At 47.3% G+C, this 23,861-nt stretch overlaps 2 protein-coding genes across 3 annotated transcripts; one reads left to right on the top strand and one right to left on the bottom strand.

The window, feature by feature from the left end:
- Positions 1-592: 592 nt before the first annotated feature.
- Positions 593-14,316, bottom strand: CDCA8 (cell division cycle associated 8). Its single transcript, XM_014541564.1, has 11 exons — positions 14,176-14,316; positions 13,899-14,011; positions 13,636-13,764; positions 11,940-11,980; positions 9,811-9,883; positions 8,416-8,504; positions 6,748-6,812; positions 5,521-5,617; positions 4,011-4,136; positions 3,222-3,308; positions 593-1,901 (listed from the first exon to the last, which is right to left on the bottom strand). The coding sequence occupies exons 2-11, from the start codon at positions 13,993-13,995 to the stop codon at positions 1,857-1,859; spliced, it is 849 nt and encodes a 282-aa protein (XP_014397050.1). The 5' UTR covers positions 13,996-14,011; positions 14,176-14,316; the 3' UTR covers positions 593-1,856.
- A 150-nt stretch (positions 14,317-14,466) lies between these two features.
- On the top strand, positions 14,467-20,194 carry LOC102245920 (chromosome unknown open reading frame, human C1orf109). Of its 2 annotated transcripts, XM_005868621.2 has the most exons (5): positions 14,467-14,553; positions 14,683-14,957; positions 17,461-17,640; positions 19,726-19,844; positions 19,998-20,194. In XM_005868621.2, the coding sequence occupies exons 2-5, from the start codon at positions 14,683-14,685 to the stop codon at positions 20,033-20,035; spliced, it is 612 nt and encodes a 203-aa protein (XP_005868683.1). In that variant the 5' UTR covers positions 14,467-14,553; the 3' UTR covers positions 20,036-20,194. The 2 variants fall into 2 exon arrangements, with proteins under 2 accessions (XP_005868683.1, XP_014397051.1); XM_014541565.1 differs by lacking the exon at positions 14,467-14,553 and having other exon boundaries at positions 14,576-14,957.
- Positions 20,195-23,861: the final 3,667 nt, after the last annotated feature.

Here is a 23,861-nt window from a genome sequence, read left to right as displayed (position 1 = left end):
AAATTGGGTGAGCCTGGCTCTGGGTCAAGCATGTTGGATCCTGTGTTTCCTCGATGTCGAGCTCTTCCTAACACTGTACCAGAGAATGATGGGAAAGGTAGGAATCTCTGGGGACAGGATTACTTGGAAGAAGTAACCATTATTCCATACGCTGTCACTGACAAGGTCCTTCACCATAAACTATCCATGTCAGATGACTGAGCTCAGCAATGACCCAGATTAAGTTCCATGCTGATCATTTTCAATGTAAAAAACTCTGGGAAGTGAGGAGCCCACTGAACTGATTACCTATGCACACCCTTCTTTGTCCTGGACGACGAGACTACATAGGCAAACAAGCGATAGACTTTATCCTCCCCAGTGTACATTTCTAGCTCATGGAGTGAACATGTTGGAGAAAAACATCTTGGGGTAGGTTCCCCATGTCCTGGATCTGGGGGTGAGGGCTCCTCTTCAGGTACCCGAGATTCTGCCTGGAGTAAAGGTTTTCACCGCCTGAGTAAGTAGCTGTTCAAAGGCCCCACCTGAGAGCTGCAGCTCCAAACTGCCTCCAGTCCGGGGAGCACAGCTTGGAAATGACAGGCAGGTGCACATTAATAACAAACACACAGTTTATTGAAAACAGGTACCTTTCAGGAGCTCTTAGAAGTCAGATTAGAGATACCATTACTCAGGAAAACAATATGTACAAAAAGTCTCAGGAAAGGGAGCATAAAACAACTCGAATACAACTTAGACAGGACTGGGTTACTAGGATGGTCATGTCGCAAAATACAAAGTACAGCAAAGAGACACACATGAGAAAACAGTGGCCCCCAAGCCTGGGGTGGGAACTGTTCCCATATTCTTGGACCACATCCCATGATTCTTTGGGGCAGAGGCACTGGCTGGCACACAGGGATTTCAGTGCTAAGGAACTAGTCCAGCCCAGGGCACAGGCCAAACGTGGAATGAGGTGACCAGGCCAGTTACACCTGCTCCCTCAATGAAGCCAGTAAGAGAAGCGCTCTCTGCAGTCTACAGACCTGGCAGGGACCACAGGGCCACGGAGAGCTTAGAGAGCTCCTCTGTGTCAGTCACATAAAATCCCAGACTAATCTCAGCCCTCCGATTCCCTTACCCAAATCCCCACTAGCTGGAGAGGTAGAGGAGGAAGACATGGAAACTGCCTTCACACCAATTTTTGGTCTTCGGTCGAGATAAATACAAAACACCATTCCATAAGTCAGCCTGAAAACCACTGGCACAGCAGGTGAGATTCCACAGGAGGAGGGGATGGACCTGGGAGGGGTGGTGTGTTCTGCTGTGGTCACTGCTGAGACAGGTCCTGACTCGCTGTCCTGGCCCCATTTGTACAGTTCCTCCCAGCGCTCTGGATCTGCCCTCTCATGGCCCAGAACTCAATTCTCTGAGCCCAAACTCCCAGCCTCAAGCATACAGAGTGGAAACACCAGATGCACAGGGTTCTCAGGCGAAGGTGAGTAGACAGTCTGCCCAAGAACATGAGTGAGGTCCTTCCATGCCACCTCCACTGGAGTCAGGGCAGGGCAAAGGGGACGCTGAGTCCCAGGAGGCAGAAAGTGGCAGCTCTGAGAGCAGGAAGAACTCGGCAGGGAGGACAGGAAGTTTTGATCGCATGGATGCAGCGGGCAGTGTCTTTGGAAGGTGTGAATAGTAAAACTTTGTCTAACAGATGAGGGAACAGTGTCTCCCCATGTCCCGAATTCTCCAAGAGAACACCACTTCCTGCTCTAGAACATCACACTCAAATAGACAATAAGCTTGAAGGGAAGAAGGTCCCAGAAATGCCCACTGAAGATCCATCCTGTCAAGTTTGGCTTCCTGGAATAGCAGCCTCATTTGTGAGTCCGTATGCTGCTGCAGATTTGGGCAAGACGGCTCTATAAAGAAAAGGAGACAGGTCGTTTAGAGAGGATGGCACTGGGCATGCTTGTCCAGGGACCACTTGCAGCGGTTCTCAACCTGTGGGTTGCGAACAATGAAAATACATCCTGCATATCAGATATTTACATTACGATTCATAACAGTAGCAAAATTACAGTTATGAAGTAGCAACGAAAATAATTTTATGGTTGGGGGTCACCACAACATGTGGAACTGTATTAAAGGGTTTCGGCACTAGGAAGGTTGAGAACCACTGATTCTACTCAGGTAGCACTGCATGTGTCTGAGGCAGGTCTGAGGGACTCTCAGCCCTCCATTCTGTTTCACAAACGAATTCACCTTCCTGATTCTACGTTTCTCATCTGAACAAAGGAGCAAAATAACATCTCACATGAGACAGAGAAAGTATAATTTGGGAAGAGTACTGCTGTAGGTCCAGCTAGATGATGAATGTCACCAGATCTAGGTGGCTGGCTGTGTGATCTCAGCACTGGGCCTATGTGCAATAGGATGTTTGGGAAAGCAGCCCACCTTGTCCCCTTCCTAAGCACCCCAGGAAGGTGGGGCTATGGCAGCCATGTTTGCACTAAGTGCTCCCATCCACTAGCCAAGACCAAGCTGACTGGACCAGGGAGGCCCATGTGACCAAAGCTGAGCCAATTAACTTCTTCCTCTTGAGCACTTACGAAGACAAGTGTTGGGAAATGAAGCAATAGTTAGAGTTGAAAGTGTGGCTACCCAAGATCACCTACAAACCAACACTGAGGGAGGACAGAGCCAAGGGCCTTGTGGAGGAGGTCATCTGCTGCGGGGGGTGGTGAGGAAGGAAGACGTGCACGGGGCCCCAGAGACAAGAGGAGCTGAAGGAGCTGGTGCACCAGAGTGGAGCTCCGTAACCTCCTGCTGCTGATGGTCCCATCACTCCGAGGCCTGGCTGCTCAGCGCTTTCTTTGATTCTGTGGATTCTCTGTAATAAGACTCCCCCTCCCCCACTCCCAGCCCCTTTCCTGAACTACCGTAAGTCTGAGTTCTGGAGGTCAACTGTACCCTAACATATAGGCACCAACTGCCTGAATGAGGCAGAATTTGGATTCTGTTAAGGAACTTCTGTGGCAGGCACTCTGGATGGACCTAAATGCAATTTAGGGACAGAATCAGAACTGCTACCAGGTAAGCATGACATCAGTCAAAATCCATTGGGGGAAAGAAGGCTGTAAGTACAAAGAGTTAGCCTGGACCTGAAAGACAATCCAAGGAAAGCTAACCAAGAAAGCTACTGGAGGCAGCTCAGGTGTGGGGACGAGTGTGAGACTTACGGACAGCTGCTTAATGTTCCCCAAGGCCTCTGGATCCAGTTGTGCAATATCAACCCTCTTCAAGTCACTGGCCAGTAATCGCATGCTCTGTGTGGAGGGGAGAGTGGGTTACACTGCATGTCCTTCAGGGCGGGAACCTCCATCCAGCAGCCCAGTGCGCCCCCTTCGTGTCCTGCCCTTGGTGGGGGGATGAGGCAAGGTAGGCAGTGACATCAGTGCTCATCATTGGGCCAGCTGCCGGATCACCAGGTACCAGGGCCTCCTCATCAGCTTAGAAATGCCCTGCAGACCACACCTGAGATAAAACACCCTTCCTTCCAGGAGGTGAGGTCAACAACTTGCTCTACTCAGCCCGGAGAAACGGGGCTCAGCCTGCTTCAGAACCCCTGGGAGTTACACAAAGTGGAAGAGACAGCTCGTGCTCCCCGTCCTAGACGATGCACTGTATCTCCATTACTGCACGCACTGCATGATGACAGTGTCGTTAACTGTTAACCTGTGCGACTACTGAACTGCTTTTCCGGGGCAGGAATGTCTTCTACATCTTGGGTCTGCTACAGACGGGTGCCCAAATATTAGCGGATGAACAATAAAACCCAGAGCTGGGCAAGGATCTTCCCAGTCTGGGCCCCTATTCTGGGAGAGGAAACTGGGTTCTGAGTCTTACACAAGTGTGGAGATCCATGCAACTAAAAGGACTTTGAGGGAGGGAAGTGGGTGACAGACCAGGGAAAGAAATGCTGACTAAGACACACACGGTGGCCAGGCATCCCTGACTGAAACACTTACCTCTCCGCCTCCCACTGGCACAGTGAGGAAAATCTCTTTGCTGTCAGCCAGAGGGCTGCCGTTCACTGAGACATTGTAGATCCGCTCTCTGGCTGCTGGAGTTCGCAGGCCTGGGGTCTTGAAGACTCCGGGAGGCAACCAATCAATGTGTTTCTCTCACATTGATATTTCTCTCTGCCTTTCCCTCTCTCTTCCACTCTCTCTGAAAATCAATGGAAAAATACTCTCGGGTGAGGATTAAATAAAAAAGAAAAACAAAAAACAAAGCCCACCTGGCCTCAATCTGCACTTTTCAAATCACACATTTCTAAGAAGGCGAGTTCTAAATTTAGGGGGGGAATCTTTCTAGGCAGTAATGACTAAACACAGCTGGAGAAGGGAGATTGTAATTATCAAACATACATCTAGCAAGTCAATTCTTATCCATGTCAATTTTAGGTCCAGAGCTCCATATAAATGCCAGTCATCCATCCACCCAGAAATAAACTATGGTTAATGTACTTCCAAGAGTAGCTAAGTGTTTCTATCAAGAGGAATTTTCCAGGGTCCAAGGAGGATTCAGAAATTACATCATTATATTAATTCCCAAATTCTAACTTTCTCAAGACAGTTACAATGTGGCTATTATTTTCCCTCAAGTGTCCTTTGCTATATGCTCATGTAAAAAACAAAGCTAAAGAAGATGGGAATTAAAAGCGAAGATAAGTCTTCCTCCTCCCCCCACCTCAGGGATAACCATTCTCAGTTCCTATGCACCTTCCAGACACTTTCTATGTATGTAAAAGCAGATGGACCATCTAGGACTAATTAAAAGCGAAGATAAGTCTTCCTCCTCCCCCCACCCCAGGGATAACCACTCTCAGTTCCTATGCACCCTTCCAGATACTTTCTATGTATATAAAAGCAGATGGACCATCTAGGACTGCGGTTGCCAACCGGTGGTCCGCGAGGTCCGAAAGGCTGGTGACCGCTGATCTAGGACACACTGTGTTCCAACTGCTTGGAGATGCTCCTAATCCTGAAGCTGCCTCCCCCTCTCCCCCCCAACACACACACATCAGCACATACAGATCTACTTCTTTTTAAATGTCTATATCGCATTTCCTGTTTAGTTAACCAGCCCTAGGGAAGGGATAAATTATGCTGCAAGAACATCCTTGTTTATACTGGTCTCCTAAAAGAGGATGTCAATTTCTCCCAAGGGTATAGGAGAATGCCTACCCATTAAAAAAACCCAAAACCTTTTGATTAGACTCAGAAGAGACCAAATTCACTAGAGCCTCCTATCATCAGAGACAAAGATCTCATCAGATAAAGAGAAGAATCATTTTGTTGCTGAAACAGATGAACCTGCACTCAAGGGAGAGGCAAACACCACCAGGAAGCTCAGCTGATCACCCTCTTCTGAGGGCTCAGGCCAAGGAGTCAGGAGTTATTTTCTTAAACAATGTTCTTTTCTGACATTAAATACTGGCTCCCACCCAAATCCAAGCCCGGCTCTCAGTACTCACCTTGAGTCAAATCTGGGCGTCAGGCCTGGAGTTGGTTTTACCAGGGACAGCTCCATTCGGCCCACAGCTGGGGTAACAGTGTTATAACTGCTTGACCTACAGGTAAGAAACGCAATTAGGTGCACAACTCAGGTCCAATGACAGCAGCAGCAAGGGCAGGTAACACTTGGAGCACTGACTTCATCGGATACTGTCCTGAGCGCCTACATAAACTCGTGTAATTCTCCCAACAACCCTATGAGAAGCACCACTATTATCCTCATTTAGAGATACAGAAACTTATTTTTAAATAACTTGCCCAAGATCACACAGCCAATTAGGAGAGCCACAACTTTGGACCCAAGCAGTCAACCTGCAGAATCTAACTCCTCAATCAAGCTAACGGAATAAGAGGAAGGAGACAGCCCCTCAACAGTTACAGACCCCCCCAGCTGGGTTCTGGTCCTCTTGCCAGGAGTTATCCCTGCTCAGGAAGGACTGAGAGGAGTCCACTCCTTCAGGCACCCCCACCACTACTTTCCCCAGCTTGTGTAAGATGCAGCCCCCGCTCCCAAATAGTTTAGTGGGATCCAGCAGAATCAGGTTAGGCCCACGGTGATTCTTCTTTTTTTAAAAAAAATATATTTTTATCTATTTCAGAGAGGAAGGGAAAGGGAGAGAGTGATAAAAACATCAATGATGAGAGAGAATCACTGACCGGCTGCCCCCCTGCTCGCCCCACACTGGGGATCAAGCCCATAACCTTGACATGTGCCCTGACTGGGAATCGCAGCGTGACCTCTTGGTTCATAGATCGACACTCAACCACTGAGCCACGGTGGCTGGGCCCCATAGTGATTCTTTATTTAGCAGGACCAGGAGGACATTTGAAGAAACTACCCATTGCTAAGTGACAGCTGCTTTGTGACCGACTATGGTGTAACTGCACACGGACTGTCAGGCAACTAAACACAATAATCTGCAATGCTTACCACGTGTTACTGGGCCTCATTCTCCCTGTTTGCACTGAAAACCGTGGGCAGCATAGAGAATGTGGGCAGAACTGGAGGAGGTATTGGTTCAGATCATTTCTAGAAGCCCCTCAGTTCAGATACTCAAGGATTTGATGACTTTAGGCTCTACAAGAACACGAGCCACAAAAGCCCTCTGGCCCCTAGTTCTGCCATAATGAATGTGGCTCTCCAATAAAACCAGCACCACACAGCTGAACTGGGAAAACCCATTACCTTTTGCTTTTGCCTTTTCCTTGTATGGACTGCATTCTTTTCCTGGATGGAGGGCACCTTTTGACCTGAAGTCACAATCAAATGAAAATGAGGTTACAAACAGCCTTTCCTGCAAAGGGGCAGGGGAACCAGCCCTGGAAAAGAAACTAATATTGACCATATGAAGGTCTACCTCACAGATGTAAGTAACTCAGAACATAACTGATCAACTAAGGCAGTGATGGCGAACCTTTTGAGCTCAGCGTGTCAGCATTTTGAAAAACCCTAACTTAACTCTGGCACTGTGTCGCGTATAGAAACTTTTTGATATTTGCAACCATAGTAAAACAAAGATTTATATTTTTGATATTTATTTTATATATTTAAATGCCATTTAACAAAGAAAAATCAACCAAAAAAATGAGTTCGCGTGACACCTCTGACACGCGTGTCATAGGTTCGCCATCACTGAACTAAGGCCTCAAACCTGGCTTGGTTTCCAAAAGAGAGGATTTTGCCAAAATTAAGGTTAAACATCTTTTGAACTGATTGCAAGCTGGCTGGTCACGCACTCCACGCCCCTCCCCCCACCCCCCCACATAAAGTGCCACTGAAAAGGTGCATCCCAGGTGCCCAATACAGGGAACCGCAGCAGTCCTCACGCCTCCTGTGTCCTCCGAGATACCTGACAAGAAGCACTCCCTATCTTCTGACGATCCCTCCTCCCTCCCCTCCCTGCTTCTGTGCCGTCCCCCTGCAGCGTGTCTCACAAGTTTCTCTCTCTCACCTCCTTCTCCTCGCTCTCCCTGCACAGCACCGACTCCCACACTGGGACGACCACCTGAAGACCTGGGAGCCAGTGTGACTCTCAATCTCCTCCTCCTCCCTGAGCTCCAGGCTGAAATTTCTGTCTAGGCTACATGTCCCGGAAAAGTGTTACATGCTCAGCATGTCAAACAACTAACATGTGAACTGTCCCCCGAACCCAGCACCACGCTTCCTCCTGTGTCCCACATGCCACCAGACGGCAGCTGCCTAAGCTGGAAACCATTTAGTCACCTCTGGTTTCCGTCCCTCCCTCCACCAAACTTGCCCATTCTCCCTTTTAAATCTTATCTCAACACCAGCTCTTTTGATAGGGTCAGAGGCTCATCTAAGAGGTACAATAGCCTCCCTACTGGTTTCCTTCTCCCCTGTTTTGCTCTCTCCCATTTATCCTGAATACTATTCTGATATACAGGTCTGGTGATGTCACTCACCATTTCCTACCCGGTGAAGCTGAACTTCCAAACCTGGCGCACAAGGCCATTCATTACCTGGCCCCTACTCTACCCAAACTGCCTTCACAACTTATATCCCAGCCATTTCAAACTGCTTCCTGTTCCTTACATGGGCACTCTCAGACCTCCTCTGGGAATTCCCTTCCCTTTCTTTTCCAGCTAATGAAATCTCATTCACCTTAAAGGCTTGGTTGTGTCCTAAGAGAATAGGTAAGCCTTAATAGCTTCCTCTCTATGCTTACACACTCTGTACATACTTCTATGATCATGTTTGTTATCAGCTATTTAACTGGGATCTTCTCTACTGAACTGTGAACTCTGGGAGGCAACACTGTATTTAAGTATTTTTGTATTTCCCCACCTGTCAGCCCACAGACGGGGAAATACAAAATTCTGAGTACCTACTTACTTTGGCAGTTTTAAGTTTCTTATTTTTATTTTCTTCTTCTTCTTCATCTTCTTCTTCTTCTACTTTCATTTCATTCATTACCTTTCGTGCTACAAGAAACAGTTTAACAATATTTCTCATGAGAATAAACTTTCATACATTCACATTTCTTATAGGAAAAAGAATAAAGCAATCTTAGGCTGTAAGCAAATAGACCCAATATAAAGATAATTTTTAAAAAAAGACGGTTTACTAGTAGACAAAGGAAACTAACTGGAGTGGTTAAGAAACCCCATATGATGCCCTGGATGGTCCGCTCAGCATTCTAATAAGAGTGTAAACTGCCCAGCAGGTGTGGCTCAGTGGTTGAGCATCGACCCAGGAACCAAGAGGTCACGGTTCGATTCCCTGTCAGAGCACAGGCCTGGGTTGGGGGCTCTATCCCCAGTAAGGGACATGCAGGAGGCAGGTAATCTATGATGTTTCTATCTCTCCATCTCCCTTCCTCTCTCTCGCAAATCAATAAAAACGTATTAAAAAAAATAAAAAAAAGACCCTAGCTGGTTTGGCTTAGTGGATAGAGTGTTGGCCTGTGGACCCAAAGGGTCCTGGGTTCAATTCCGGTTAAGGGCACGTACCTCGGTTGCAGGAGGCAACCAATCAATGTGTTTCTCTCACATCAATATTTCTGTTTCTCCCCTCTTTTCCACTCTAAAAATCAATGGAAGGATATCCTTGGGTGAGGATTAAAAAAAAAAAAAATTGTAGACTGTGTAATCGGACAGACATGAGCTTGAGGCCTGGCCCCACCATTAACTTGGTCACATGGCTTCATGGTAGCGCCTGGGTTTCCTCAGCTATAAAAGGGAGTGGTCACTTTATAGGGCTATCATGAGACCTGGAATATGTGCTCCATAAGAACAAGGTTTTTGTTATTTTTATTTGGTCAGTTTCCAGTGTGGGGCGTATTTGTGAGAGCCATTTAGACGTGTGGGTCACTGAATCTAGTAACATGAAACTAACGTGCTGAGAAAGTTAGTCCTTTTACAATTCTCTCTCAACCCTCTGATCAGGGAGAGCTGCAGCTGGTATGGCCCCGTCCTGTAACACTTCTGTAAAGCTTGCTAGCCTCTCCAACTCAGGGGAAGCAAGCACACAGCATGTTTGGTTTCCAGCACAACTTTTGTTTTTATCCTTTCACGTCACTCATACATCAGTCTGGAGAGTTTGGTTAGTATCATTCTTGCATATAATTAACTGAATGCAGCTCCCAAATCACATTTTTTTTTATACACAAGACTGAGGATCAGACACGAGAGGGAAGAGGCTCCATCAGCGAGGCCTCCCTATGCAGCCAGCCAACCACCCTGGGCCTCAGCTCTCTCAGTTCAACAAGGGATTTTGAAAAGTACTCACTTCTGGTAGATTTCAGGGGTGTCTGAATAGCTTTTGCTGTTAGCTTGTTTATTTCTGTGATATCCAGGTCAGCCTGTGATAAAAACATCCAGAAAACACTAGGCATAGTCCATCAAATATGAGGAACAATATTTTTAAACGCAATCTTTTAAAAGCATATCACTTAATACATCTGAAAGATTATGTTAATTATAACACAACAGACTCCCACAAGCCCACCATACCACCCAGGACCAAAACATCAACAATAACTTGCTGCTAGTTATCTATTCTTCCCTGTTCCATTTCCTTTCTTTCCTCCAAAGGTGACCAGTCTTCTGTGTCTTTCTCCAGATATAACCACTACCATTCCATTTGCTTGAAAGAGTGTGTGTGTATATATATATTTTCACAAATGTAACTGTGCTTAAATATCATTTAGTTTGTTTCTGACCATTATTTGTAGTTAATCTCTTTTTATATATCCCACTGTGACTCTATCATAGTGGATTTGTCTAATTTCTTGCCCAGTCTTTTGCTAGCATGAACACTGCTACTTTAAACTGTCATACATGTATGTCCAAGTTTGCTCTTGGCTATATACTTGGGGATAGGGCATTACAGGGCTATAGAGTACACAAATGTTCAGCCTTGACATTATGCCAAATCATTTTCCGAAGTGGTTATACTTGTTTACATTCCATCAGCCACCAATACGAGTTCAAAATGATCCACATTCTATAACACCTGGTGCTGTCCGACTTCTCATTTTCCTCTTTTTAAGTCTAGGTTTTCCACTGTGATCTTGGGCTCTTCAAAAACGCTTCCAGTCGCCCTTTTAATTAAACTTCTTCCCACTGGTGACTACCTATGAGACTAGTCAAGAGCAGGCATGATTCATAGGCTTTTCCTTGTAGGGCATGTGTCACTATTAGAATAGTTGCCATCTCACTATGAGTGATAAGGTTTCATCTCTGGGTTGGTAGGGACTTCATGGAGCACTCAGAGAAGAATTCTGAGGCTGTCCAGGCTGAGCAAGAAACAGTGCTGTAGTAGATTAGTGATGTCTGATGGTTGATGGAATGGAAAGTGCTGGCCAACTTTCTGCCATCTCTATAGCCAGCTGGCATGTTATGAAGGTATCTTCGGTGGCAGGCCATCATTACCTAACATGCAGAAGAGTTAACAAGCCTAAGACTGATATCCATGTTCACATGGTTGGCCAGTGGATGGCACTAGAACTTGGACTTCAGGGTTCCCACTATTCCCTGATAAGAGAGGCTCCCTGTGCCTAAGATTTATGCAAACAACATGGTTTATGCTGAATACCTGCTTTCCTTCTGCAAGTCTGGAATTTTGGTATTGCTAGGCAGATATGAACGCCCCTAATAAAACCCTGCACATTAAGTCACTAAGGAGCTTTTCTGCTAGGTGAAGTGCTGAATTAAGCGTGTCCTGTGTGTCTCCACTGGGAGAGGACTCTTGGGAGCTTGAACCTGGTTTCCTCTGGACTCTGCCCCATGCATCTTTCCCTTTGCTGATCTGCTTTGAATCCTTCCACTGTATAAATCATAGCACATAATCCTTTCACTGTAAGGATTCCACGGTTTCACTTTCTGCAATTTCAGTTAACTTGCAGTCAACCTGCAAAATATTAAATGGAAAATTCCAGAAATAACCCACAAGTTCTGAATTGCATGCTGTTCTGAGTAGGTGATGAAATCTTACATCGTCCAGCTGTGTCCTAGGCCATGAATCATCCCTTTATCCAGCGTTTCCATGTTGTGTATATGCTACCTACCCATCAGTCCTTCAGTACCCATCCACCCCAAGCATCAGAGTAGTGATGTGGGCAATTCTGGATATGCCAAAAAGAACTGGAAAGGGTTTCATTAAGTGAAAAGGTGGTATAGTACCATAAGCTATTTTGAGAGAGACCACATTCACATACTTTATTATCAAAGTATATTGTTATAATTGTTCTATTGTATTATTAACCTCTTATTGTGCCTAACTTATAAATTAAACTTTATCATAGGTACATATGTATAGATAAAGACCCTTATGGAACCTCTTCCATAGTAAGCATCCATTGGTTGGATTTGTGAACAGACCCAACTTACAGTTCCCAAACAGGTCAAGTCACTTACCGTTGCTGCCTCCTCCAGGGCCTGCTTGTTTCCTCCAAGGGCTTGAAAAAGAACATTTTGTTCAGTTACTATCAGTTTAGTCATAAATCATCTTCCAATGCTGAGTTATCTTTCTAAAACGGGACCAGAGTAAGCCCTCGCTCCAATAACTCGAGGACCTTCATAATCTAGTCTAATCTTTCTCCAAGCTTGACTTGTCCCCCTCATGACCTTGTCTATGTTCTACCAAACTAAAAAGTTCCTGTGAGTTCCCAAATGTGCCACTGTTTTCTGAGACTCAGTGCCCTGGTATTTATTATTTCCTGTGCCCAAAATATTCCTCTGCACCCAACAAATTTCTAACTCATCCTCGGAAACTGAGCTCAAACCCAAAACTCTGCTTATTTGTCTATGACAGCAGATGGCTGCTAAGTGCTGTGTTAGTTGTTCATCCTCAACCTACCCAACAACCACTCAAAGCAGTTTAAGTCTTTTCTCTCCACCCCCTGGGTCTTGAACTGAATTCTTTGAGGACACAGATAATATCCATAGTTTCTGGCAAAATGTGCCACACAATAGGTATGTAGTGAATGTGTGTTGAATGAAGAGGTCTGTGCAAGGTTAGATGCAGAATAAAAAGTCAGGTTAGGTCTTCCTGCTAGAAACTCTGACGGTATCCTGTATGAGAGTTAAGAACTTGGGCTTTGGGACCAGAATACGCTCACATTCAAATAAACTCTGCCACTAACCAGCTCATGAGATCTTGAGCAAAGCAACCAATCTTTCTGTGCCTTAATCTTGTCATCTATAAAACAGGGGTAATTTTAATAACACATCTTTTATGAGGATAAAATTAGTTAAGACAGCGAGTCCTTGAAAAACATAGCTTTAATTCGACATCGCTTCATTGGGACTGATACATGTTCAATGAATATTTGTAGAAATGTGCAAACAAATGGATTAATAAATAAAAGGGCGAGCCAAAAGGATCATTAAATGTCTACTATCCAAGGAAACCATGCATTTCTATCTCAGGAGGAGGCTACATACTGGGTAATTAATAATAACCCTCTGTCCCTAACCGGTTTGGCTCAGTGGATAGAGCGTCCGCCTGCGGACTGAAAGGTCCCAGGTTCGATTACGGTCAAGGGCATGTACCTTGGTTGTGGGCACATCCCCAGTAGGGGGTGTGCAGGAGGCAGCTGATCGATGTTTCTAACTCTCTATCCCTCTCCCTTCCTCTATGTAAAAAAATCAATAAAATATATTTAAAAAATAGTAACCCTCTGGCCCAGAAGGCCTTAAGATATTATATGGTCTTTTAGAGAAAACATTTGACTACCTGCAGGGGTAGATGATGGTAAGTGCTAAGGAGATTAAAACAAAAAAAAAGCAGGGAAATGAGATGGGGAGTGAGAGGAACCATTAAATCTGCGGCTTTTTCTTTTTTTAAATCCTCACCCCAGGATATTTTTTCCATTGATTTTTAGAGAGAGTGGAAGGGAAGGAAGGAGGCGGGGGAGAGAGAAAGAAACACTGATGTAAGAGAGAGACATGGATTGGCCCCACCCCCGTGCACAGGCTGACGCTTGAACCTCGGAGCCACTGGCGGGGCACACCTACTTCCTGCCGTGATCTCGGAGGACCTAACTAGGGGAAGGTTGGTGGGTGAGCAGCGGGCTCCAGGGCGGAGCCGGGGACCCTCCGCGGCGCTTACCGAAGTAGTCGAGGCAGTTCATCTCGCGCAGCGCCTTGGGGAGCCGCAGGATCTCGATGTTGTACAAGTTATCCATCTCCTTGAGGATGTTCAGCCCGTCTGACAGAATTTGCTTGGATCGTATTTGCACTGCGATTGAGCAAAGTCGACAGAACCGGGGTCCCCGGTGGGTGAAGGGAGCCTGGAACCCGTGCTGCCCGCGGCCCATCCGCCAGCACCCCGCGATCGCCCCGTAGCCGCCACGACCCGGGCTCGGCCCTCACCTTCACGGTCGAAGTCCTTAAGAAAGGAGGCGAGCTTCCGGTCCCGTAACAAGTTGGTCTTGGTCACCCGACGGCTGCCCTTCCTAGCCGGGGCCATGGCGCCTCAGTGGCGGCTGCGGGGAGCGGGGAACCGAGCCCCAAGGGGTTAGAGGCGGAGGCTGGGTAGGGAAAGTGGGGGGCCGCGAAGGCGCAGGAGAGGGGGGACGCGCGCCCGAAAGGGTTCGTGGAGGGGGCTGACCTTCGGGGCCTGAGCGTAAAGCAGTCGGGAGGAACGTACCTGCGGATCCCAAAACAAGGGGAAACCTCGCCGCTCAAGCAGCAGGGGAGCGGCTCTGGGGCTACCAAGACGTGCGACCGCCGTCACGAAATTCAAACTGCCACAGGCTGACGAATGAGAAGTCGCCGTCTTAGAAGGCGGGTCCACGACACCCAATCACAAAAAAGCTCCGTGTCGGCCGCCGGCTCACGCGTAGGACTACAGTCCCCAGAAAGCATTGCGGCATTACGACATTTTCGCGACTTAACTGCTTAGCGGACCCTGCACAGAGGAACTGCGGCCGTAGGCCAGCGGCTTCGGCAGGTCCTCCGAATTGGACGGCCGCTGAAGCGACAGGCCGACCGAAGGGCAAGAGACGAGATTCCGGAAGCACAACAGGTCTGGCGCTGGGGCGGCCGGGGTTGGGCCCTACCGGAAACTCACCTGAGGACGGAAATACTCCCACCCCTGAGCTGGTACTTCCCCTACCGACTTGGGACCCGAATGCTGTTTTTTCCCCCTCAACAGATGACTCAGGACGAGCCTTTGCTGGCGGTGCAGGTGGCCCTGAAGAAGTGCTTTCCTGTGGTGGAGGAGCAGCAGCGCCTGTGGCGGAGCAGCCTGAGCGACTGCCCGCCGCTCCTGGCCTCCCTCGGCAACCTGGCCGAGCAGCTGCAGGCGGCGCAGAACCTGCGCTTTGAGGACGTGCCGGCGCTGCGGGCCTTCCCGGGTTTGCAGGAGCGGCTGAGGCGCAAGCAGCTGGAGGCGGGAGACGCGGTCCTGGACCAGCTCGGAGAGCGGCTGTAAGGGAGGAGGCTCCTCCGAGCTCGTGGCGGGGGGATGTTGGGACCGGGGGTGCCATAGGTCGCTGGGCTCCGCCGGGAAGGTGCTTCCTTCCTTACCGAGAGCCTGGCCTTGGAGGTGCCGCTGCCTTGCCTGCTTGTTCTCTGCTGCGGGGGCCCTCGGACAGAAAACCATCTTCTGGCATTTATTTCCCTGGTCAGCGGCCAGGTGTGGCCGCGGTGGACTTAGGAGAAGTTTGAAAAGTAAAATAGAGAAGCAGTGGAGGACGCTTCTTAACTCCCTTCTGTAGTTTTCTTTGGTAAAAAGCAACGAGGGACTGCGGTGGACCCTAGAACAACGCTTGGGGTGAGGGGTGACCTCCAGCGCCATGGAAAATCTCCACTACCGTTGGCCCTCCCCATCCATGGATTCCCGCTGCAGAGTTAGCCCTTGAACAGCGCAGGTGGGAGCTGTGCTGGTCAATTGAAAAAATACATCCCCGTATAAGTAGCCCTGCACGGTGAGAGCCCATATTGTTTAAGGGTCAGTTGTATGTTGTGGACTCGGAGGGTGTCAGAGCCGAGGGTGTTACATACATGACTGCATAAAATCTTCTCAGCACCTCTGTGCCTTAACCTCATTTAATCCCATTTTGCAGGTGAGGAAACTGAGGCTCAAACAGATGGCCTCTGGTCTCACAGCTGGTAAATAGCAAAGCGGGGGTTCTCACCCAAGTGTGCCTGAACCCCCACTTCGTTCGGTTGCACATTGGTGTCTCTGCACCAACTGTCAGCCCTTATTATGCCTAATGTTAGACGCTACCTTAGTTACAGGTTATGGGGGTAGAGAAAAGACAGGGCAGGGCGCATGTGGCCTGTCCTTGACCAGAACCGAAGATGGGTCTAACCCAGGGGTGGGCAAACTTTTTGACTCGAGGGCCACAATGGGTTCTTAAACTGGACCGGAGGGCCGGAACAAAAGCATGGATGGAGTGTTTGTGTGAACTAATATAAATTCAAAGTAAACATCATTACATAAAAGGGTACAGTCTTTTTTTTTTTTTAGTTTTATTCATTTCAAACGGGCCGGATCCGTTTGCCCACGGCTGGTCTAGTGTATGGAGTATATGCCATAGACCAGTGGTTCTCAACCTTCCTAATGCCGCGACCCTTTAATTCAGTTCCTCATGTTGTGGTGACCCCCAATTTCATTGTTACAAGTTGAACACAATTAAAGCATAGTGATTAATCACAAAAACAATATGTAATTATATATGTGTTTTCCGATGGTCTTAGGCGACCCCTGTGAAAGGGTCGTTCGACCCCCAAAGGGGTCGCGACCCACAGGTTGAGAACCGCTGCCATAGACTAATATGAAACTGTCGAAAATGGGCACCTTCTTTGTATTCATTTGTACAAAATACATTTATTAATACACAAAGTTCTTGGCATCCCACTGGTGCTTAATAAATGTAAATTAAATCCGGTACAACAATGAGCCGGGTTTAATTCCTTAGTTGAGTAGAAGAGGTAGTCAGTTAAATATTATGTCATGGTCTATTCTAAGAGAATGAATTTTTATTTCAATTGTTTGCATATGTGCATGTGGATATCAGGCTGTTGTTTTAAGTATACATTAAAATTATGGGTCATGGTCAAACATTTTTGAAAGCCACAACTCCAAGCTAAGGAACGCCTTGCCCCTTGGGAAGTTGTAAACATTGCCTTGGTGGCTGGGCCCCTTGGAGTCACCAATGGAGTAATAACAATATTTACCACAAGCCGGGAACTTCTCTCAGCATTTTATGTGCATTATTGCATTTAATCTTCACAATAACCCTTTTCATTCTTCAACAAGTGCTTGTTCTATGGCCAGTCTCAGTGTTCTAGGTACTTAGAATGCGCAGTGAGCAAAACAGACTAGCTTTATATGAGAGAGAAAAAGAAACTTCCCTAAGTCCACATTAGTCTGTGTGCACTGCAAGCCTAAACTTTCACCATTCAAGAATTTACTAGGATGGGGCTGGGTGACATATGGATAGTACTGGTTTGTTGCTTCAGTTGCTCTTACTCCCTTTTCACATTCAAGTGTGAGCAGGTGCTTTTCTTTACAGCTTTATGGCAGCCTCAGACAGGCCCCTTGGTCATTACTTTCTTTGAGAGCCATGTAACTTATGTATCTTCTCCGTCTTTAAGTAAATTCTTAATTCTTGAGCCACCCCTATCTCCAAGGCACCGTCACCAATCTCCTTCACAAGGGGGTGTCATTTGGAGGTAGTTTTTTATTGGGACATTTGGCAATACCTGGAGACATTATTGATTGTCACAGCTTGGAGAGCGTGGGAGCATGGTTTGGTCCTGCCGTCCAGTGGGTAGAGGCCAGGGATGATGCTAAACATCCTACAGGGCACAGGGCAGCTCCACCACAAAGAATCATGTGGTCCAAAATGTCTGTGCCAACAGCGAGGGACTCTGTCTTCTGCCTTTTTCATGATAATGCCTAATACTAGACCCTTTCCCCCAGAGCTGCCCTCCTCAAGGTGCGTGACACTGTCAGCAGCCACGTGGGACAAGTGCTTCAGATCTATGAGCAGCATGCAGACGCAATCGGCATTGACGCTGTCCTGCAGGCTTCGGCAGTGAGCCCCTCTGTGGCTGACATGTTGGAATGGCTGCAAGATATTGAGAGACATTATCAAAGTTCGTATCCTTTGCACACATTTCAAATAGTATCCAGGGCTGTTGCAGGAAGTCTTTTTTTCTTTCTTTCTTTTTAATCCTTACCCGAGGTTAATTTTTCATTGATTTTTACTTTTTTGTTTGTTTGTTTGTTTGTTTATTTATTTATTTATTTATTTTCCCCCGTTGATTTTTAGAGACAGGGAAAGACAGAGAGAAATATCGATGTGAGAGAAACACATCGATTGGTTGCCTCCTGCATAAGCCCCAACCAGGGCCTGGGCTGGGGAGTAGCCTGCAACAGAGGTACGTGCCTTTGACTGGAATTGAACCCGGGACTCTTCGGTCCGCAGGCTGATGCTGTATCCACTGAACCAAACCAGCTAGGGCCCAGGAAGTCTTTTAATTTCATTTATCACAGGATTCCAACATTGTATAGTATGGGTCAGTTCTCCTTGGTTCCTGAACTTGGGTTCTTCCTACAATTATTTCAACTCATTTATTGAGTAGCTACTACCTGCCAGGCATTTTTCTAGTTTCTGGATGTTAAAAAAGGAAAACATATAGAATGTCAGATGGTGATATATTTCTCTATAGAGAGAAATAAAGCAGAGAAAGTGAGGGGTGAGGGTGAGGTTGTGATTTTAAATAGGGTGGGCAGGGCAGGCCTCACTGAGAAAGTGACATCTGAGAGAAGCCATCAGTGCATAGGCCCTGAAGTGAGAGCGTGCCTGAATGTTCAGGAAAGGGCAAGGAAGCCAGTGTGGTTAGAACAGAGTAAAGATGGGAAGCCTAACAGGAGCGGGGCTGGATCTTGCAGGGCCTTGAGGTCTCTGACAGGATTTTGGCTTTCACTTTGAATGAGATGGAAAGCTATGCGAAGGTTTTTACATAAGCAAACCTGTTTTTAACAAAACCACCCTGGCTTTGTTCTGAGGAAGACTTGGATGGTGTGGGGCAAGTGTAGAAGCGGAAAGGTCATTTAGTTGGATGGCCTTTTTCTCTCGATTCTCGCCTGATCCACTGGCTTCAATGTCTACCTTCATTTGAATAACTCCCAGATCCAAGCTTTCTTTAGATGCCTCCAACTGCATTGCTTATGGACCTGCACACTCAGGATTAGAATGGAACTCTATCTAGCCCTCACATTCTATTTCCTTTTCCTTTAGTTGTAGACTCAACCGTGTATAATCACCCACTCTGAAGACTTAAGCAGTATCTTCCCCCTTTCCCTGTTTTCTTTTTTAATTGCAGCAGCAGCATGGGCAGTAGGAGCTGCAGCTGCAGCTAACATTACTGAGTACCTATTATGTGCCAGGTACTGCTCTGAGCATGTTTACACAGCCACCTGTCAAATCCTTTTAATCTGTTTCCCTGGTGTGTTTTATATATTCTCTATCCGCATTGCCTCTTCCGTGGTTTCTTACCTCTCACTTGGACTTTTAATCACATGCAGCCTCTTGCTTCTGTCTCTAGCTTCTTTCCCTGTAAGCCATCCCCAATGAGTGACCTCACCCCACATTTCTTCAGGAGGTCGAGTTCTGATCCTATTGCTTGTATAGGAGTTTTTAGTAGCTTCTGTTGGGAGGCGGGCAAAATGCAGAATCCCCACGCTGGGCTGCAATGCTCTTTGTGTTCTGGCTCAACCACCTTTTCTCCTACTGGACACATAGTTCCATGCCAGCCACACTGGAAGGTTTACTTGTCCCTGAGTCCGTCCCAGACGACCCCACTATCGTGCCTTTGCGTGTGCTTTTCCTGCCAGCTGGAATCTTCCTGGTGCCCTCTAAACTGGACGATTCATCCTCGGCACTTCCTCTGACTTTTACCTCATATGTCACTTAGATTCTTTCTCCTCACTCTCTGGTGTTTCCACCCCGTGGCGAGGTCCTGGACTGCAGGGCAGTGTTCCACTCCTCTGTCCCTGAGCGCAGAGCCACGTGAGTGAAGAGGTGCCCCATGAAGCTTGGTAGCGTGGGCCAGTCCTGCAAGTGGGAAATTTCATGATAGCTGCACTTTCACTTCTATGCGCTCTCTAGCTCTCTCCGGGGTATTTTCCTCCTTCAATATATTTCCTTTTCTTTTTGAGCGATCCTTAACTTCCAGGAAGGTACCTGAAGAGAAAGTACCTCCTGTCCTCAATCGATTGGGGAGACTTGGCAGGAATCCAAGCTTTGCCCACAGCCTGGGACCGGATTTCGGAAGATGAACACCAAGACTTGGTACCAGGTACTGGTTGGCTTATTCCTTCATGTCTCCCTCTCCTCCGTTTGTCCCCGTGTCTCGCTTCCTTGGGAGGATTGTAGAGGTGCCCTCTCAGTGCCCCTGTCTCTGCTGTCCACCTGGAGAGGTGGTATGTCACGGTTCTCTTTCCTATTCCAGACATCCTACTGAATGTTTCCTTCTCCCTGGAAGAGTGAGGAAGCCATGTGCTTATCTGGAGATCAGAGGGACACAGTTGAAGACCAGCAGTGCCACACTCTGCTGTTTCTTAAGAAATATCGATATTGCCCTGACCGGTTTGGCTCAGTGGATAGAGCGTCGGCCTGCGGACTGAAGGGTCCCAGGTTCAATTCCGGTCAAGGGCATGTACCTTGGTTGCGGGCACATCCCCAGTAGGCCGTGTGCAGGAGGCAGCTCATCGATGTTTCTATCTCACCGATGTTTCTAACTCTCTATTCCTCTCCCTTCCTCTCTGTGAAAAATCAATAAAATAAATTAAAAAAAATTTTTTTTAAAAAAAGAAATATCGATATTGTGACCGGGCTTATTTGAAAAATGGCCTACAGCCTAAGGACTGGCTCTTGGGAGAATTGTTGGGGCTTCTCCCTGCCAGGTCACGGCTGAGGGTACCTGGGCCACACCTTGCTCTTTCCTAAGGCTCAGGGGAGTGGGTGGAGGCAGAGAGATGCAGGAGAGGCACTGAAGAACACCCAGGACAGAAGCAGCAGCCACAGAAGCAGTAAGGAAGGAAGGACAGATAGAGAGTGGCACCGCCATTGGCATCATCCAAAGCTCTGAGCCTGGTTGGCACCAAGTCCTGGTTTGGTGTATTTGTGTCTGTACCTGATTCTTTGAAGAATGAGAAAGTGACTTTGATGATTTAAAGAAATAAGGGTGATGTTGGTAGAAAACAGTAATTGTTTTCCAAGAGCAATATACTAGTAGCTCCTTATCAAGCCAGTTTCAATTCCCAGAGCCTACCACCAGGGGGAGGTGGTGCAGCATAAATGATTCTGAATGCTGTCCTCTGTTGCTTACCATGTGAGAGTAAGTACATGGGTTACATCTCCTATGGCACGATGTAACTCGATTTTGTCGCCCACCTACATAAGCACCTACGTCACTCACATGGAGCACATACACAGCAGTAATGACGTGAAACAGTAAAAAAAAATTAAAAGATAACAATTCCTGACCTTGTGGTAAATAAATAATAAAAAACATAAAGCACATATGTACATACGTCAAAATGATGGAACTTTTTTTTTTTTAATAAATAATTGGGAGATGGCGACATAACCACGAAACGACGTACCGATGTAACCCGAGGACTGCCTGTAACGGGATAGTGGGACTCCTAAAATGATGGGTTTTATGACCAATGCTGGCAACTGACTTGCCACATTCCTCTGATCTTGGAATAGCTGCAGGGGCGGGGGAACCCCAGCCCAGAGTCAGTGATCAGGTCTTATGATGTGTTTAGTGACAGGTGGAAAAGAGCCCGAGAAAGGTTTACAGCTCAACCAGGGAAAGATCCAAATCAGTGTTTCTCAAGCTTTAATGTGCATATAAGTCCCTGGTGTCTTGTTAACATTTAGGTTCTGATTCTGTAGTTCTGGGGTGAGGTTCTAGATTCTGGATTTCTAACGAGGTTCCAGGTAATGTTGATGCTGATGATCCAGGGACAAGACTGAGTGGAAGAGATTTAAATTGTAATACAATAATAAAAGTGTTGCGTCGGAGGTAAAAACAGAATGCTGTGGGAGAAGAGAGGCGATAACTCACTGGTGAGAAGACTTCATAGTGACAGCTCAGTTGGGCTTGAGGCTCATCTTACCTGGGGCTAGGAGGGACTGAGGGCATTCCATGTACAGGGACTGGCTAAGCCAAGTGCTGTGTGCCAGGTGGTGTGCTTGTTGCTTTATACAAAATACATGTTGATTGAAAAGTTCTCCCCCAGTTACTCAGTCCCTTTCCTCGAGGCAGCCAGTGTTTAATGATTCTGGCATATCCTTCCAAAAATACTCTGCTTATATGAGTGCAGTGGTGGGCAACTTCTAAGACAGCCCAGAACAATCTCGCGCCCGTGTACATCTCTTCCCCATCAGTTTGGGCTGGACTTACAGGTTTGCTTCTAGGGAATAGAATACTGCAGACATGGTGGGATGCCACTTCTGAAACTAAATTATGAAAAAGACTGCACCTTCCGTCTTGGGCGATGTCTCCCACTCTTGGATCACTCATCCTGGGGGAAGTCAGCTGCGATGCTGCGGGCAACCTGTAGAGAGCCCGGGTGAGAGACTGAAGCCTGCCAGCAACCACCTGAGTGAGCTTAGAAGCAGATTTTCTCCTTCAGGTGAGACCACAGCCCCCGCTAACTGCTTGACTACAGCCTCATGAGGACCTACGCCAGAGGTAAGCCGCTAAGCTGTGCCCAGATGCCTGACCCATGGAAACAGATAATAAAGGTCTCAAGTCATTATGTTTTGGGTTCCACAGCAATAGTTAACGAATACAACAAGCAAATATGTTTATGTGTCTTCTCCATAATTTTACACAAATAGTAAAATATAGATCCAGTTTTGTGCCTTGTTTTTTCTAAAGCAGTTGCAGAGTTTTCTGTTGTGTGGGCTTACCATAATTTATTTCACTAGCCCCTGACTCGTGGACGAGTAGGCTGTCTGTAGTCTCAATATCGGTTAGGTATCAGCAACCCTCCCTCCACTCCCACCCCTGGTCGGGATGCTTTTTTTCAATTAGCTGGTCCCATCCCACCCACTCAGCTCCAACAAAAAAGAATTCTGTTGGTATTTTTACTGGAATCCTATTACATTTAGAAACTGATTTAGGGAGAATCACCATAGCGGGAGTCCTAACACTCCTCGAGCTGTGCCGCTGGCTTTGGGTTGAGATAGCAAATGTGAGTTCTTTGCTCTTTCCCTCAGTTGGGAAAATAGGCTCTGAGTTCAGAACGCATTCCCTGTCAGTGAGACAGTCTGTTGGGATGACATGAATTCAGGTTTCTTTCCTTCCTGTCTCTACCCCATCCCCATTTCGGCATCAACCTCAAGACTGTTCTCTCAGGCAGAGTAGGGGTTTTTCAAAGTCGGGGGATCCTAGCTCAGAGGAGGACTGCTCCCCGCCCAAGCAGAGTCCAGGCTTTATAGTGATTGTATCATGTTTGATTTTAATCTGGATGATAGGGGCTAGGAACCATCTGCAACTTGTTCAAGCATTAGGTGTTAATAATTCCTTCTTCCCATGGGGGAGCAGGCTCAGGGGTGAAGGTGCATTGATAATCAGCTCGGGGAAGGCTTGCTGAATTGCAAGTGACCCAGACCTGGGTTCAAGTCTCAGCGCAAGTGACCTGGGGTGAGTCATTTCCCCTCCAAGTTTCGGTTTCTTCATCTGTATAATGGAGATGATGATATACGTCCTCACAGGGTTGTACGTTTTAAGTGAGAGGAGGTATGTGAGGGCTTTTGGTAAATTTATAAACATTTAAGGGGTTGAAATTCACTTGAGATTTATTGGTCACGTACCAAGTGCATAGCTCTGCTGTGGAACCGGTATGCTTGCGAGACGGTGTTTTCCGAGTGCGCGTAGCTTGTCAGTGACTTGCCAGAATTTGCACCAGGGTTTTGTTGGTTCTGGTGAGAGGGATCTTTCCCTTGCACCACTGTTTCCTCCTTGCCATAGAGGCAAAAGCATCCCTGACACCTCCTCAGCGGGGACAAGAGTTGGGTTTCCCGAACACCCAGCCCTGCACGGGACATGGTTCCTCCAAACAGCAGAGGTAAGGGCAGCGCTGCCCCGTCTGGCATGCCAGTGGCACAGGGCATCCAAGGCGCTGGGCAGCTGCAACCTTGCCAGTTACCCTCCCTTCTGGTCCCCCAGCCGGGAGGGCTGGAGTGAATCCTGGGGCTGCCTGCCAGAGTCTTACACTTTTGCTCTTTATGCCAGGGGCTGGGAGGAGAGGGCCAGTGGTGTGTGTGGGGGGGGGGGGGGGGGGGGGGGGGGTGC

The sequence above is a fragment of the Myotis brandtii genome, unplaced genomic scaffold, assembly GCF_000412655.1.
Source record: "Myotis brandtii unplaced genomic scaffold, ASM41265v1 scaffold274, whole genome shotgun sequence".
Lineage (NCBI taxonomy): Eukaryota > Metazoa > Chordata > Mammalia > Chiroptera > Vespertilionidae > Myotis > Myotis brandtii.
The sequence above is the reverse complement of the archived record's forward strand: the minus strand, read 5'-3'. Positions and strand labels throughout refer to the sequence as shown.